This window comes from Trachymyrmex cornetzi, unplaced genomic scaffold, assembly GCF_001594075.2.
Source record: "Trachymyrmex cornetzi isolate Tcor2-1 unplaced genomic scaffold, Tcor1.1 scaffold147, whole genome shotgun sequence".
NCBI lineage: Eukaryota > Metazoa > Arthropoda > Insecta > Hymenoptera > Formicidae > Trachymyrmex > Trachymyrmex cornetzi.
The window spans coordinates 2,327,213-2,345,507 of record NW_017296059.1 but is presented as its reverse complement, the minus strand read 5'-3'; the positions used below and the strand labels follow the sequence as shown (position 1 = coordinate 2,345,507).

The window sequence follows — 18,295 nt, the reverse complement described above, 5'->3', positions numbered from 1 at the left end:
AGGGACATCGGACATTTCATGAGTTAGAATCGAGAACGAGGATTCTTGCAGAGTCGGAATCGAAGATCAAATACGCGGAAAATCGGCGTGTAAAATACGAGAAACAAAGATGATGGAAGACGAGTAAAATTTTATTCGATATGTAATCAGACGCCACTGCGGTCGTTGCGGGGATATTGGCGAGAAATGAAGTTTACCGCCTCGAACTTTATCATGGTTTCACGATCAAGAGAGTTCGGATCGGTGGCCTGGTTTTAAACAGAGAGGGAGGGAGAGACAGAGAGAGAGAGAGAGAGAGAGAGAGCGCCGAATGGCAAGGAATATCCTCGTGTTTAAATAGAGTCGTGACGAGAGGATGAAAAAGCGGAGGAAAAGCGAGGAAAAACACGTCGGTACAAATGGAGGGACGAGAATGAAGGAGTGAGTCGTGCGCGGTGACATTCGCGGAATATTACTCGAAATATAGTGCGACGTTAATATTCCGCTTTATATCGAACTGCAGGAGAGACAAAGTGAAAAAGTTTCCTCTGGCGAAACAAGAGAGGCATCATTTCCTCCGCTTTTTCGGAAATTCCACCTTCCTTAATAAGGCTCGACTCACCGGGATAAAGGAAGAAATAAAAACGCCGAAAAATGTAATAATTAATATTATCATAAAATGCGAGTAATAAAGCAAACCGTCACAGTAAATATTTTATTTGGGGTAATTCGATTTTGATTCCTCGTTTTATTATATATTGTATATTGAAGTACGGAACAAAATTCTCTTTACAATGCGTTCCAAACCTTAATATCTAAGGTTTGGAACATATTGTTCCAAGGCTTAATACCTAAGATTTCCACACACATAAGATAATACTGTACTACTAGTCTCTCTCAATCACTTCGAGTTTCATAAGACTTTTCATAAATTCGCTATCAATATTTTTATTTTTCAATTAAAAAAATAAATAATAATCAATAAATAATAAATTCTTTTTTATTCTTAAAATTATTTATGTAAAAAAGCCATTTATCTAATACAAAGTGATAATGTTTTATAAGCAATATATATACATATTGCACACTGAGAGAAAAGTTTTTGGTATTTGTGACTATAACTACATAGTACTATAATTACAGTATCATATAATTATAGTCAAATACCAACAACTTTTTTCTCAATTGCATACATATTAACAAGTTAGCGAGCTTCTTCTGAAATCTTGTTAGTGCATGTTACAATTCAGCGATTTAATTCGAGTCATTAAAAAGTATCGACAAAATCGTTGCCGAGACGTAAATAAAATAAGCGCAATAAATTTAATAGAACTGACATTTGTTTATTTCGAGCGCGGTCTATTCGAAAGATTCAGCAGGCCTGCGAAACTGCTTTACCCACATAATTTATAACGTGTCGTTGCGAATGAGGAAAGTTAAGCGGTCGGCCGCGTCGTATCTCCGAGTTGGAAATGCCTCCGAGGTCTTTAAAAGTCCCGCAAACTTCATTAAGAAATTCGGCGCCCCGGGGCACGCGAGCGCATCCGTTCTCGCTATATAATATACGAAAGTCCAGCGCGACGGAAAAAGAACTTTTAAATTTAGTTGGCTTAACTGACTCCACCCGGCAGTTTAAATGAAATTACATGATTTCGGAACGGGACGAGAGACTTAACGACTTGCCAGTCCTCCGGCAGCTCGCTCATAACGTAACTCCCCGGTTGATATACATCGAAACGAGCCGGATTCCCCAGACGAACTAGAAAAGTTGGCCTACCACCGATCGTCATTAAATCGGCCTTACTAACTAACTCGTAACGTCTTTATCCGTCCGACGATAATAACGAAATCGATAAAAGTCACTTAGCATGTTGAGAATTATTCAAATTGAGTTGAACGTATTCAAATTAATTAAATGAACTAAGATTAAGATAAACACTGAAAGATATGTACGTGTTTCTTAATATTTAATTTTTATTTACTTCACTTCGTAAAAATCATAAATCTGTTATATTACTCTTTATAACATCATTTCGAAGAAATGATTATCCTTTAATATTCTTATAACGAAAAAATTCTTTTACAGTAATTAGAAACAAAATTTCTAATGCATAGAAAATAGAAATAAAATGGATAAAGCCACAGACATCGCAAACTTTTGAATCTTCGACTACTTTGTAGTCGTTTCTGTTTCAATGACAAATTGAATATAATTTCTTCTCACAAGAGTTATCTAATTTTATTAAAATAATTTTAATAATAAAATAATATTAACTCTAATAAAATAATATTATTAGTTATAGTTGTCGTTTCAAAGTTATATTAAAACTCTTTAATTTCTTGAATTAATTTCTTTAACGTAAAGATGTGCGTAATTATACTAATACGCAAAAGAATTAATGTCAATTTTTCAAATGGATTCTTATTTCATCTTCAAAAGCGCGTGATGATGTTCAGGATATCTTGACCCATCCCATAGTCGACAGTACTTCTATCGTATCGATTGCTCGTTGCAATTTAAAATTCGATTTATGTTACCGAGAGCATTGCTTGTCCGCCGACAAAGCGGGATGCTCTAGCGTGGCCGCGATAAACGAAACAGCAACTTGATGAGACAAGGCGCTTGTGTAATCAAGGAAACGATTGAATTATAGCTGTTTGAAAAGTTGATTGCTCGCTCATAGAGAAATTACTTTTTCTTCGTTCGGTTGACGGTACTTGGCGGCTTGGATCTTTAATTGATACTCGTATAATTAAGCGGTTCCTTTTTCGTTCGAATATACGCGATCATTTCTGAACGGCGCGTATATTGTGTAAGAAACAAGATAGAGATGAAATTCTCAATATTTGCTTAAAAGAGATAATTCGCAACTTGGATTAAACAGAACCATGAATCGCCGCGTCAAGACGTTGGATTTATTGCGATATGTGGCGAAACACAATCTTATCTCAAATATCTCGTGAATCCACCGGTGTTATTTTATTTATCAGCACAAATCTTACTGTTCTTACTGTGTAATCTCAGATTTCATTATTGCTTCTAGAAGTATCTATTTTGATAAATTAGTACATATTACCTTCAGCAAAATTAATGTGTTCTATGAAATAGGTATATATTTCTATCAGCATTTTCAGTATCTTAAATTTCATAATAATGCTACATTCAGAAAAATCAAGTTAATAACTGAAATAGTAAAGAGCATAAAAAGAGTTTCTATAAATTTGATACACTTATTAGTAGTATACTATATATTATCGCGTCGTATTAATGAGTTTATGATATTTTCATGAAATATACAGTTAAAAGAGATGAAAGAATCTCTTATTTATTGATTTAACGTTTATTGATTTTGAAATAATCTCGTTTCCGATTTCGTCATACTGTGTCCGCTGTTATTTCGACTGTCATCACTAAGAGATGAAAGAATCTCTTATTTATTGATTTAACGTTTATTGATTTTGAAATAATCTCGTTTCTGATTTCGTCATACTGTGTCCGCTGTTATTTCGACTGTCATCAATAGACTGCGGAAGTTTATGCAAAATACTTAACTGAATGTTTTGCATAAAATGCATATTTTGCAATTTTGTAAATTTACAGATGGCAATCTCAATCTTTTTACTTCACCTTTTAATAACTCTTTAACGAACAACGATTGACTGCTAAAATTGTCCGATAGTTAATATTCAGTTAAGTATTTTGCATAAAGTTCCGCAGTCTAGTCATCAGCCACAGATTGAATCTTTAGATTTATAGACAAGATCAATCAAAATTAATGACAATAAAGGGGAATTACGAAGACACAAGAGAGACTAATCAGAGATTATAACAAAGTTGAGAAATAGCGTCGTCGCATTTCGTAAACAAATTCTAAAAGTATCCGAAAATTCTAAGTTTTCGATGCGAATTATGCATCGCCCTCCAGTTACTTAGCAAATTGAACGGCATAAATGGAATTCAAAGTTTAGGAAACATTTGATCAAGAGACGAACGGGACCATAAACTGGGTAAAGTGGCGCGGAAAATTTTATTTCTGGTCGTTTCGTTTCTTTCAAATCAAACTGACGCATGTTCGCACTTCGCGTATTAAAAATACTGTGTGGCTCGCGTAGATAACTATATGAAAATCAATAATAGCGCAGCACTTTTAAGTATTGATAATTTAAAATCATAGAGATAAAATTGTGTAATCATCAATAAAAAATAATCTTTTTTGATTTTTCGTTCCAGTAATGGAGTATACAGAATAATTTGAAAAAAGTGAAAGAGAACATTTAGGAAACTTTAAATTTTTTAAACCTTTCTTTAAATCACTCTGTAAATATTTTAAAATTACGGTTACTACATTATAATCATATTCACTCACGTTATCAGAAGTCATCTTCTTATCTTTCTTCTTCCAACAAAATACATCCTGCAATTTGCTTTCCGATAATCGACCAAACAATCGCCGTCCATTCGCAAAGGAGAACCTGTAGACATTGATTAAATAGATGTTAGTACGATAGAGCGTCTATTTTCAGCTGCATGAATTATCGAATTAACAGGGCAGAGCCTAAGTACATCCTCGTCTAATTAGCTGTCGTTGCGCGCGTCGCGTTGTCGTGTAAACATCCGAACATGCTTGTGTCGAACGAAGCGTGTCGCGACGATTAACAGCCTCGAATTGAATTCCGCCCTATCGCAGGGTTTCTAGGTAGGGACACGAATCAACTTGGATGGCCGCGGGATACGCATAATTACGGACCACGTAAGCGTACCGAAAGGGGCTGCGTATCGATAACAAGAGGAGAGGAAAGGGACGCGGAAGCAATTCCACGATCGTCAGCAAGCAGTAGTCCTAAGGCGGGTCAACTATTGGGTGGAAACGCATCTGATCGAAGGGAAATCCTAGATTTCCCCCGAGGACTTCTTCGGGAAACACCGATAGTCGGACAGATGCCTTGCGCGAATCCATTCCTCCCCGCTGCTTTCATGTCACACCACATATACTATCCAATACTCAAATTCAATTTGAACCTGTGTCGATAGTTTGCTTTGCTGCTTCTTGCGCCACTTGAAAATGATTCAAATCAAGCGACTTATTTTCAAGGGTCAAAATTTAAAGATAGTGAATATAAAAGTCTCTCTACTTTTACGATACGTATCATCGTATAATACTATTATACATGTCTTGAGTGCGTTTTAATATACATCGCTTAAATTTATCGCGATTAAATTTTAGATACCGCTAATGTAACCAGCATTGCTTTATAGTTTCTTGTTTCAGTATAGCTGCAGTACGATTATAGGCAATAAAACGACAAAAAATAAAGGAAAGAGCATGCTCTAACAGATTTTTTTAGTATAAAATTTTAACGCCTAACATGTTAATTTATTAATTTATGAAGTACAGTAAGAGAGTAACATTTGTGTAAGAGAGTTTACATTTGTGTAAGGGTAAGTAATATAGGCTGTACATGCATGGATAATTCTGCCCGGAATTTTTGATTTCTCCAAGAAACGACCGAGTACCGAATTTTCGTATCTCGTAGCAGTAGAGAAGTTTCCTCTACTGCAGAATGGGAGCAGTTCGAGACGCACTATGATTATATAATAATGGCGGCAAACATGAAGGAAATTTAAATATGCAGACTTGAGCAGCGCTGTGTCATCAAGTTTTTGATTAACCTTCAGAAATTTTATAAGTATGCGCTTACAAGTACAATTTAATAAGAACATGCTTTTCAAATCTTAAATGTACATTCTAAAAAATATCGGTGTAGAGATTTAACACCATACGATGTCTATATATGTTACAATCAAAGTGTTAACTTAGTAAATGTAGGTATACACTGAGTAGAGTAGACTACAATAAATGTATATACATTTATTAATTGTAGGTTAACACTTTGATTGTGACATATACATATAATTCTCACTGTGTTGGTGTTAATTAACAATAATAAGTGAATTTAACACATAGGTTTTAAATCCATACCATGATGGTGTTAACATAACCATCGAAGATTATAAACCCACACTATATTGGTGTTAATATTAACAATACAGTGAGAATTATATAAACACCGCATCACTATTTAACACTTTAAATCCACATAGATATTTTTTTACAGTGTATGAGTGGTGTGCAGAAGCCAGAAATGAGTCGGTGACCTTCATTAAACGATGGTTCCGCCAAAAACTTCTTTGCTGCTCGTTAAACTCTTACTACCGATTTGAATTACATGGCATATAAAAGCTCGAATGATTATTGAAAGTGAAATCAATATTATCAAAGTTTTCAGTGAACGCAATAAATTCGCGCCGTTCTCTATGTCTGTTCTTCTTCAATATTGAAGAGTTGAAGCTTTTACCCTTCCGCGGAGAACATTTTGAAAATGCTTGGAAAAATTATTAAATGCGATTATATTGTTTTATAATCGCACATCCAGAGAAAAGGATGCTTCGATTTAAAGAAATTTCGGTTAAAGAAAAAAATTTCTTTGATTTAAAAATAAATTTTATTTGATTAAAAAAAATAATTTTTAAATCAAAAGAAATTTTTTCACAAATCAGAGAAATTTTTTTCTTTAAATCGAAGCGTTCTTTTCTCTGGGTGCATACTGCATAGTTATCATGACACAGACATACTTATGGCGAATCAAGCAATGTATTTTACGCAAACACAATGTAGGTATATCAGAATTACAGATAAATTATTACATACATTGACTTCTACCTGTAAGTTAATTTGCGTGTGTCGGAAAATATACTACGTATGTAAATTAAATATATTTATAGTATAAATATATTTATTGATTATTGACAATCTTACTGCGTCATAAATAATATAAATTGACAAAGTTGATAAGTGTTTTATAATATTTAATCATAAAAAAATTAATATTAGATAGATTACATTATTAAATTTTATTGCACACTTGTGTAGTTAGAATGTTGATTTTAATTAATTAATATAAGCGTTTTTGTTCCTTTCAAACAGTTGAATTATTTAATACAGCGTGCTTTTAAAGTTGTTTAGAGTTGTAGGCGGTAGCACTAGCTTGTGCATAACTTAAATATAATACACACAGCTTATACTTGTAAATACCGTTTTGCGTTAAAATATGTATAAATAGTTTATCTCTGAAACACTTTCCGATATCTAAATGAAACAGTACGGAGAATGGATTTGAATAATTAAATGACTGTTAGTGAATATGCAATATAATATTTTATTAAAAATACTATTCATCATAGGTAATAAAAATTATATCGAACACAATTACAATGATGAATTTTAATAATTTCCTGTTTAAATCATTTAAAAGATTGCAATCAACTCAATATTTTATAATATTAAAAATATTACAAAATTTTGATTAATTTTACGACATAGAGAAATTATTTGCAAAATATCATTATTATTGTATAATGTCGTATTAGTATATGTATATACATATATGTATATATAATTTCTTTAAAGCTAAGGATTTTTATTTTCCAGAAAATTTTGCAAAATTGCCCGACTTTTCCTGATTTCCCTGACTTCCCGTATTTAATATTCTTAACAATTCTCTAATTTTCCTAATTTCCAGTTTTGTAGCAACTCTGCTGAGACCAACTATTGCAAAATTTTGATTACTTTTATGATCGAGCGGAGTGATTCGCAATATTCGTATCAAACAAAAATTGTAGCCATCAACTATTTTATTTAGTTGTTTGTTTACTAAATAAAAATCTAGCTAATACAATCAAGTGATAAGAGCTGATCTTTCGTTTGATAAACATATTCATATTAAGATAACAAAATTCATATCTCTATCGCATGATTGGCATAAATTGTAATTTTATTATGTTCTGAACGGGATGTATATAATAATTAGCGTCGAGATACTACCGTGTCTCCTGATATCTTTAAATATATATGGAAAAATATTTTCAACAACTGTCTCGAAATTGTGGGAATAGTTAAAGATTAACAATAATGCCATGGATAAATGGACGAGAACCAGCATAAGGATAATGATAAGATCAAGTGAGAACGAGAGATCGTCGATACCAAAGGAAAGTTCGAGAAACAGGAACATTCTCACCACCTTGAGTCGGTGACCGAATAGTGCACTCTCGTGTCACGCTGCCGCATTCATAAATTGGTTAGAACTTAGTGGAACTGACAACTAGCGCCATCCAATTAGTCCTCCAATGTCGTTCAATGCAATAATAAACTACGCTAAACTAATGAGTGGAAGAAAACAGAAGTGGACGATACGTAATTATTTAAAGCTATATTAAATATATTTTAAAGCTGATCTCTCTCTCTCTCTCTCTCTCTCTCTCTCTCTCTCTCTCTCTCTCTCTCTCTCTCATTTTTGCCTTGTAATATATTGATCTAATTCTTATCAACATTTCGATTAATTAAACATAAATTTTAATTTTTGTAATAATTTTACAATTAAATGAGAAATTATATATTTAAGAGATAAATATATTCTTGAAATGTTTTAAAAAATATTTGTATTATAAAGTAAAACAAATATATATATAACGAAATTTAAATTCGTAAGTTTTAAGTTCGCAAATTAATAACAATCCTTTAATGAATTTTTATCTTATATTGTTTATTTGTGTTTTATTATAAAGATATTTTTTTTAATACAGAATTTTTTCTAGGAATTTTAGAAAAAATAAAACTAGTTACATTAAATCTAACTTATTAAAAGATCCAAATTCAGTATAAAGAGAGTAAACATTTGAAGATGACACTTGCGTATTTGAGTTTGCATACAAATATTTGTCTTTTCCTAGTGGCCATCACGACCGCGTTGTTTCGCAATACAAACGAAGAATTCGTCTGCAGTTTTTCACCTTAATAATATCAATTATAAGCTTATAAAAATTTCAAATACTGACATTGAATATTTATCAATATGTTTGTACACCTATATAAATTTTTTATCAAATAACATAATAAGAATATAAATAAACAATTTCGTATTTTAGGTTATCTTCAGTATATAAAATGAATCTATATATAAAATAAATCTATATATATATATAAAATAAAATTCAGTATATAAAATAAAATAATATCTCATAAGATTACCGTTGTATACGAGAAATTGTATTTAAATTTTAGTAATAAAAACCATCGGAAAATTGGGGTGAAATGAATAGTCAAATAATTAAAACTATTGTGACGAATTATCCAATGGATGGTAAAATCGTTGATATTTTTATATACGTATAATTTATATTTAGAGCCTGAACTTTTTTATATTACTTAATAATATTAACAGTACATAAACAGGTGACCCCATAGATATAAAACTCATGACAGGTGTAAAATTCATCTTTCGCGGGGCCATTTATCTCTTTCTATCTACATGTAGGAATTGGATTTTCTGATTATACGTTTTACACGTCTCATTGATATGTTATCGTAACTCATAATTGAATGAATCATTGCAATCATCTCAGTAGCTCGCTGGATATCGAAACGATCAAAGTGAAAATAAATGGCTTAATCGGATTTACCTCAAGCTTTACGTTATTGATTTGTCACGTGTATTAAATAAATTTCAACGATGGTAAACCTTGGAACTAATGAAAATAAGGATATATTTGACGAGGTACATACATACAGTTGTAATAAATGTTACTTGCTTTTAAGTGATTTGGTATTTGTTCGTATTAAATTTAAATTTAAGATGCATTTAGAAATTTTTTAGACATTAATTAAAGCATATTTATCGAAGCCTATTATTGCCATTAAAATAACACAGAAGCGAATCAAGTTTAGCATATCTACATTCATTTATATTTGCAATTTATTATCTGCGGTGCTTAAATTATCAATTTCTACTAGTCGACTTATGCATTCGTCACACAATTTTCAGAAGAGTATGGTGTTCAGGATAGAGAACGATATTTTGATCGGTAAGGAGGTACCGATTTACAGGGAATGCACAAACGTCGGTGCGTTGGTATTGGAGAAGATGCGAAGTAGACCGGAGTTCGTCGCTCAAGTAAGTAGACACAGTCGACTTCGAGGATGTCGATAGAGACATCATCGAATCGATTTTAACATAAATGTCACCATGATTCGCCATTTAATTCTCGCTCGTTCGATCGTATAATCCCGTAGGTGGAGGCGGTTACTGGCACGGAGACCACTTTTGCAGAAATGACGGAGAAAAGTGTGAAGTGCGCGCTGTGGCTAAGAGAGCAAGCTGTTCAGCCGGGCGACATAATCGGCATTTGCACTCACAATCACTTGGAGTCATACGTACCATTGCTAGCGGCACTCTACATCGACGCCATTAGCAATCCCTGGGACAACGAACTTTCCCCAAGTACGTTACTTATCCTCCCGCTTCTCCAGCTTGTTCTCGTTTTTTTTTTCGCGTCGAGCATTAAACCACCGAACGAAATCGGATTTCCGTTCACTGAGAGCTGTGTCGCATTCTGTTTTCTATTTTTTTTGCAACTTTTTTAATCAATAAAAAAAAGCATAATGGAAAAAGTATTTGTCGCAAAGTAGTAGCGTTTTTCGGCTTTTGTCTTTGTTGCGAATCCGAAACGTCGTTGCAATTACTTCGCGTAAATATATAATTATAACAATCAACTCTCTAAATCTAAATCAGTGAATAGTCACTAATTACCCATGCAGTGGCATATTTGGCACTGATAATCAGTGAAGTTCAACTAAAAAAGGAAGAATGTTTGAGCATTATATAATTAAAATACTGATATTTGCAAGTTGATTTCAATCTTCCAATATCATTGAATTTAAGCACTAAAACAAGGTTAGGTCATATAATAAAGATGAGCTAGATTAGGAATCTCACATTTAATTCACTGATTACCAGTGGCATACTTGGCACTGATATCAGTGATTATCCACTAATTCAGATTTAGAGAGAAGATAAGCACCGTCGTTGAGTTTTTCATATACGGGAAATATTTGCGAATATTTCCTTCGTTTCAGCGACCGCACGTTACTTCCTCATGTTGACGAGGCCAAAAATAGTGTTCGTGAACGCCGAGTCGGCAAAATGTCTAGAGCAAGTTATCAAGGAAAACAATTTAAACACCAAGCTGGTGGTGTTCGGTGAACTGGCAGGATTTGAAGACGCGTCTCTGACGAGCATTTTACATTCTCAGGACGACACGGGGATCAACGAATTCGAGTGTGTAGAATTGTCCAGCCCTGATCATGTCGCCACAATCGTTTGCTCGTCCGGTACCAGCGGTCTTCCGAAAGCTACCGAGATCAGCCACGCGTCCATGATCAATTACATGGCTTGTGTCAAGATTCACGACCTCCAAGGACACGTGTCTATGTGGACGCCTTCCATGCGGTGGTACTGTGGTCTATTCATCATTATCAAGGCTATTCTTGATTGCTCAAAAAGGGTCATAATCCCAGATTGCGATAAAATTGAGAAGATATGTCGTTTCATCGAAAAATATAAGGCGAGTGGCAAGATAGATTAGCAGACATACATATATCGCTTAATTAGTTATATTAATAACAAATCGGAATATCGTCTCTCTAACACGCACCAATAATAATAATAAATTAATAAATAATCGTCAGATATACATTCGTGATAGCAACAATTTTATGCGTATTTTTAGAGAACGATAGTTCAATAGCATGGCACCGGTTATTTAAAACTCTTTATAGAGCATTCATTTTTAATGACGTGCGCAGCTCGATATAGAAATTAATTACGAGTTTATGCGATGGAGATAAAATTTAATATTTGGCGATATCACCTGATTTACCATGCATTTTTCATCACGTAGCATCCACGTTATTATTTTCATTTCGGAATTCTGCAACGGAAGTATTTTATACAATATTACGCTCGCGCGTTTGCGTTAATTTATGTTAATTTATGTCGCGCAGCGAATTTGCTAAAGGATAACACGGGCTTGAATTGAGGCGCATCTACAAACGGGCGTGATAGTTGTACCGCGTGATTTATTGCTTCGCGCAGGTAATACCGCGGGAGTGTTCGAGTTTAACGGCGTCGTTTTGCATTCAGGTATCCTGGTTTAGATGCGATTCCTGCTTCCCTATTCGACTGGTAAAGTTCGGCATATTAAGCAAGTACCGACTACCAACATTGAAAATCCTTTTGTTTGGCGGCGCGCGTTTCCGGGGAGAGCTGCAGCAGAGTCTGATGAAACTTTTGCCGCATACCAATGTCATATTGAGCTACGGTAGGTCCAATTTATTGAAATGATAAAATCGTGATTGCAGTCTTGTTATCCCATTGATAATAATTAGTTATACAAGTTAATTATATTAATGTTGTATAAGATTAACTATATTAGTTATATAATGCTAGCTAATGTTTCAATTTAAAATACATACATAATTGAAATGCGATGTGAAGAAAACCGATTTTTAAACTGCCCGTATTATATAGGAATGACAGATTACGGTGGATTATGTGCCCGTCAAACGAAACACAGTAAACCAGGTAGTTGCGGATTTGTGTGCGAAACAGGACGGTTGAAAGTAGTCGATCCTGACACGGGAAAGGTCTTGGGGGTCAATAAAACCGGAGAAATATGGGCCAAATCGTCGTACATGATGAATGGATACTACAACAACCCTGAGGCCACAAAGAACGCTATCGATTCGGACGGTAAATATATGAAATGTTTCGACATTTGCCGTTGTTTAGAGCAGACATAAAGATTTCAATTAATAGAATATAATAAAAAGATTTGTAACAACTGACAAATACTTTGTAGCATATTTTTTAAGACTGTAGAAATGAATGTTATAATTATTAATGATGCCATTATTTCAATTATTAATACAATTTTATAAACATTGTTTTAATAATTGATTTTAATATTAGAATTTATGGTAATTCTCATGTTATAAAGAATTATGAAACCTCAATATGATCAATATGGCGCATTTTAGGATGGTTGCATACTGGCGATCTTGGATACTATGATGACGATGGCGAAATCTTCCTCGTCGACAGAATATCGGAATTCATAAACTACAGAGCTATCAAGATATCGCCCGCAGAAATCGAAGTTTTGATTCAGCAACATCCCGCAGTCCTCGAAGTCGCCGTAATGGCGGTGCCACATGATGTCGAGGAGGAACATGCCATGGCTTTTATCGCGAAAGTACCCGGGAAAGAGGTAATCACTCTAACAAACATTCGCAATGCCTATTTAAACATTTGTCAATTATTTCTATCTTATTTATTCTTAATTTGTTTATCATGTATAATTTTTGGACTGCTAAAAACAATACCTTTTTTCCAACTAATATTAAAAACTATTTCCATCCGCCTAAATTTTTCTACATTGAACTATTAGTGAAATAATATTAAATACCACATTTTATGAGCAGAGTAATAAATTTAACATCATATTTTTTAAAAAGTGTATCTTTCGTTTTAAATTCTCTGTAAAGTTACTGAACATTTTATATAATATCCAAAGTAATTCACATATTGATCTGTTTTTGTTTTCTAAGAAATTAATATAAAATTATGCTATACAATTTTTTCATGTTTATTTACATTCTACTAAAAAAATGAATTGACTTGCTTTTGTACGCGCAGCGTAATTTACTGCAGACCCTAAGTTTCACCGTCTTGCCCTACATACGTTACATTACAATTCCTCACGTAAATTTCAGGCGACGGAGCTCGACATAACCAACTTGGTTGAGCAGAACATGCCGTGGTACTGCAGGTTGCATGCGGGAGTTAAATTCATGCAGAGGCTTCCTCGTACGGCCACGGGGAAAATCGCTAAGAAGGAACTCAAACAAATCGCGAAGAATTACTCGACGAATTAAAATGATATTGTAATTATTGTCATGTTGTTGTTAAATTTAGAATATATATGTATTATGGTAGTTATTGTTTTTAAATCAATTTCAATGCTTTAAAAATGTCTAGTGTTTCTGTAATAATTTCTTATAATATGTAACACAATATTATATAATGTATTACAAAATGACGTAAAAAAATCTCTTCACAAATCTCTTCATGTTATACTTTTATTAAATTAATTTGATATATAGCCAGTGATATATAGAATTACCCTTTATCAAATTTATAGAGCAGAGTATCGTTTTATCGCATACTCGTGGCTCATTTATATTTGTTAGGTGATTATCGATAAAATATGATATTATGATAGTGTCATGATACATTAGGATATGTATCGCTATATGCAGATTTATAATAAACCAATTAATAAAGCGATATCAGATAAACGATTTCAATAGAAATAAACAATTTCCTATAAGGATATATCTACATAAATCGATTACTATTATTGGTGCATATATAGGTATTGTACGTAGTATGGCAAAAAATTTGGTGAATGTTATGTGAAAATAAACATCACTTAATTAATATACAAATAATCTTATTGTCTTTCAAAGTAATCTACATCAATGATGGCTTTTCGCAGGAAATTTTTTTTCAGGAAAATTTTGTTTCCGGAAATTATATGAACATTGTCAGAAGTGTATTGTCTCTAGGAATGATTACGTTGAAGGATGAAAGGTCATTTGTATACTAATTAAGTGATGTTTGTTTTGTCACATAACATTACAAATTTTATTGCCACATCACATATATACATGATAAACAAAACACTATTATCAAATGCGAATGTCAAATACAGTGGAATTAAAAAAATAACTTTTGATACTCGTTTTTATTACTCATTATTGCAAAACACAAATGATCATCATAAAATGTGTAGGAAACGCCAGATAAAATATCGTTACGTTCTTACAGTTCGAAGTAACGGAAATCTTCGTGGAAACGTTAGAATAAAACTCAAGAGATTTTTCCAAACGTCCTGCTCATCTATTTCGCTTGTCATTGTTGAGAGCGGATTTTCCTGTCGCAGGACATTCATGTTTTGTCGTCCCTATTACGTACGTCTGAGTACCACGATGTAGTTCGGTATATGCATTAAAAAGAGAAATTCGAGCGAATCAAGAGAAGCTCCGTGCGCAATACTATAAAATATGTTGACTCTGATTGCTTCTAGTGTAAGGGGATGAAAGAAATAAAATCAAAGTAAAGTTTCTTATTCGCAATGAGAAGTGGCAGTGTAAATATACAGCAGATATAATTTTCAATTGCATAATAAATACTTAAAGAATTACATTGTATTATAATTATGCAAGCAATACAAAAATTTATATTAGACACGATTAAAAGTCGAGAAATTATATTTACTATCGCGCGCTTTTATATAAGCATAAATATAGCTGAAAAACACGTGGGTTAAAGATCTTTATTAATGCATTTACAAAATTATTATCGATCCAACACATTAAATAATTTGTACTCGTTTTAAAATATACATATATGAATTTAATTATCATAATATCAAATTTGCAATAATAAATAAAGTAATTCACAGCCATGTAACGAAGTTACGTGTAAGATAAAAATGATAAAAATTTTGTACTCATAAAGATATAAGATCATACACTGAAAAAAAAGTCTAGTTATAGCTATCAAATATTGAGTAAAATAGTTTCAACTAAATGTTGAGGTAATATAACTAAACATTTTTACAAATATTTAGTAAATATTACTGAACAGTATTACCAACGGTAATACTTACTATATATTTGTAAAAGTAAACTTATGTTTAGTTATATTACCTCCACATTTAGTTGAAACTATTTCACTCAATATTTGGTAGCTATAACTAGACTTTTTTTTCAGTGTATAAGATTCATGTAAGATTAAATAGTCGAGATTAAAATGATTGCTGGACTAATACATATATATATTTTAAGATCATAGATAAAATTAAATTATTTGAAATAATTTAATTTAATTTAAATATGCGATTAAACAACATAAAAAATTATTATCACATCTCAAAATAAAAATCTATAAAAAGAATAATTAAGTTGAAATAATTTTATAATTCGTAGTTTAGAAAAAGATTCTAATTATAATAAAAAATTATGTTTAAAAAATGTCGTATCAATAGTATCGATAGTTGACTGAGTATCAATAGTTGACTTTACTAACGGTACATATACATCAGCACATTTAACTTCTCCAGCAATATTCGAGAGAAAAATGCACGCAAAGAACGCAGAATGGCGATTTCTGTGGTTATACTTTCAGTAATCGTCTTCAAACGTAAAGTGCGCAAAACTGCAACGAAGTTTTAATATTTGCTTTACGACGTGTTTAGTCCAACCACGCTTTCTCTACTTGAAGGAAACTCAACCAAGTGTTCGCAAGTAAACGCGCAAAGCTAAAAAAGTCGCACGCCGAGATAATTTCGTTCTCTCGCGTAATCGCCGAGCTTTAAAATCAAAGTGATTCAGCACACCGCAGCCGGATTAAATAGGTCGGATTTAATTAAGTTATTGCGACCCGCGCGGAACTAAAACAACCGTAAAATAAGCTTCACGTCGCACGGTGGTCGTTCGTGATTAAGAGCAAAACGATTACAGGTACCGCGGTTACGGCAAGAACGTGACACTTCGCGCAAAGAAATTGCACTATGGTCGATCTTCTTTAAGATAAATTTATCGTTTGCAAATGACGGCCGAAGAATTGATGGAGCCGGTGCAAGGAAATCGGGAGGATTTCTGCAGACTTCGCGAGAACGTTAAATTCGTCAAGACATCGAATACGAAAAAATTATTAAGAGAGATTGAAACAGCTTGCGGAAGATTCACTGTCAAATTTAATAATCGTGTAGAGATATTACTATTATTAATTTTTTTTATGAAATTATATTTAACAATGTGCAAAATATTCAATTTTATTAATATAAAACTGCTATTATAATATCAATACTCGTAATTATGCAATAGGTATTCATTTACACAAAATACTCTTTCACAATATTCGTTTATACAAAAAATATCTGTTTATTATTAATTAATAAAGATGAGTGTCACCGGATATTTATTAACATTTTTATCTTCATTCTTATACAATAAATAATTAAAATATCCCGAATTTTATATGCTATTGAATTAAACATAATTTTTTTATTTCAATTAGAATTAATTTTAATCATATTGGAACCATAAAACAGATACATACATATCCATAAATTTCTACTTTTATATTTAATTGCTATACGCTAATTCTTTTAAATGTATCTAAAACTCTTTAGAGAAAAATCAGAATTTATTTACTTATATTGAAATTTTGAAAATAAGATGCTAAGTTCACAAAAATGTCATAAAATACTAGAATAAAATGAACTGTTCAAATTATTTAGAAAATGTTATACCTACATTTTTGAATAACGACACTGCTATCGTAAAATTATGAGGAATTGCAACACATGCTTTTATCTCCATTTAACATCGCTATTTAATTTAGTTAGGATAAATATTGATAGTAAAATAATGCGATTGTTTAGTCGAGTGATCGAAATATTTGATGCATGCAACGGTAAATACACAGCCGCTCAAGAGTATTTACCCTCTCTGTTTATTAATTAAATGAAAAAGAGTGAACTTCATTCTTCTTCATTTCCTAATCTTCTAAATATTATAGATTTAATATATAATAACATTTAATGATTCGAAGTTTTGTATTCTCTCTCTATGTATACATATAAAGAGAATAGTAGAATTAAAACGGAATATAAAAAAGACACATACACAAAAATCGGGATGAACAAATACTTTTGAATGGTAGTATAGATGACATCTGGTCTAAAAATTATCCGTTTCCTTGTCGCCGGATATACCGTTCGGGGGAAGAAGAAAGGAACGTTACAACTGTGCAAAGTAAGAAGAAGAAACTACGTCAACTACATAAGAATGAAGTTGAGGGAGGATGTGGTCACGAGTACGAGAAACATGACATTTTACGGCAGTGCCATCAAGAAGAGATCCACATCCAGCTAAATAGGAGACTCTTGCGAAATCGACTTTTTATGATCTCAGTGGAAATTTCACCGAATTATCTCAACAATACACATCGCACGAATCTATGCCGACGATGACGAAAACAAACTAAGATAAGATGTGAAAGAGATAATGATGGGGAAATCTATGCAAACAGATAACTTGTCGGCGTGTTCCATACATAAAAATAGTGCCATGTCAAAAACATTTGATAAAAATAAGATTTCTGATCGTTATCCAATTTGCCAATCTATAATTAACATATGTAATTTCATGGATCATCAATAAGATATTAATTTGGAGTTTTTAAATTTTTTAGAAAAATAATATCGTTTAGAAAATAATTACAATGATAATGCTATACAAATGTTACATAATGCATTAAAAGATATATTCATACAAATATAAGCATA

At 32.4% G+C, this 18,295-nt stretch overlaps 1 protein-coding gene across 1 annotated transcript; it reads left to right on the top strand.

The window, feature by feature from the left end:
• The first annotated feature begins 9,510 nt into the window (after positions 1–9,510).
• LOC108757573 (4-coumarate--CoA ligase-like) lies at positions 9,511–13,811 on the top strand. The gene is made up of 8 exons (XM_018502034.1): positions 9,511–9,594; positions 9,862–9,990; positions 10,110–10,317; positions 10,953–11,433; positions 12,033–12,196; positions 12,406–12,627; positions 12,915–13,144; positions 13,650–13,811. Exons 1-8 carry the CDS (start codon positions 9,550–9,552, stop codon positions 13,809–13,811), a joined length of 1,641 nt encoding a protein of 546 aa, XP_018357536.1. The 5' UTR covers positions 9,511–9,549.
• The last annotated feature ends 4,484 nt before the right edge of the window (positions 13,812–18,295 follow it).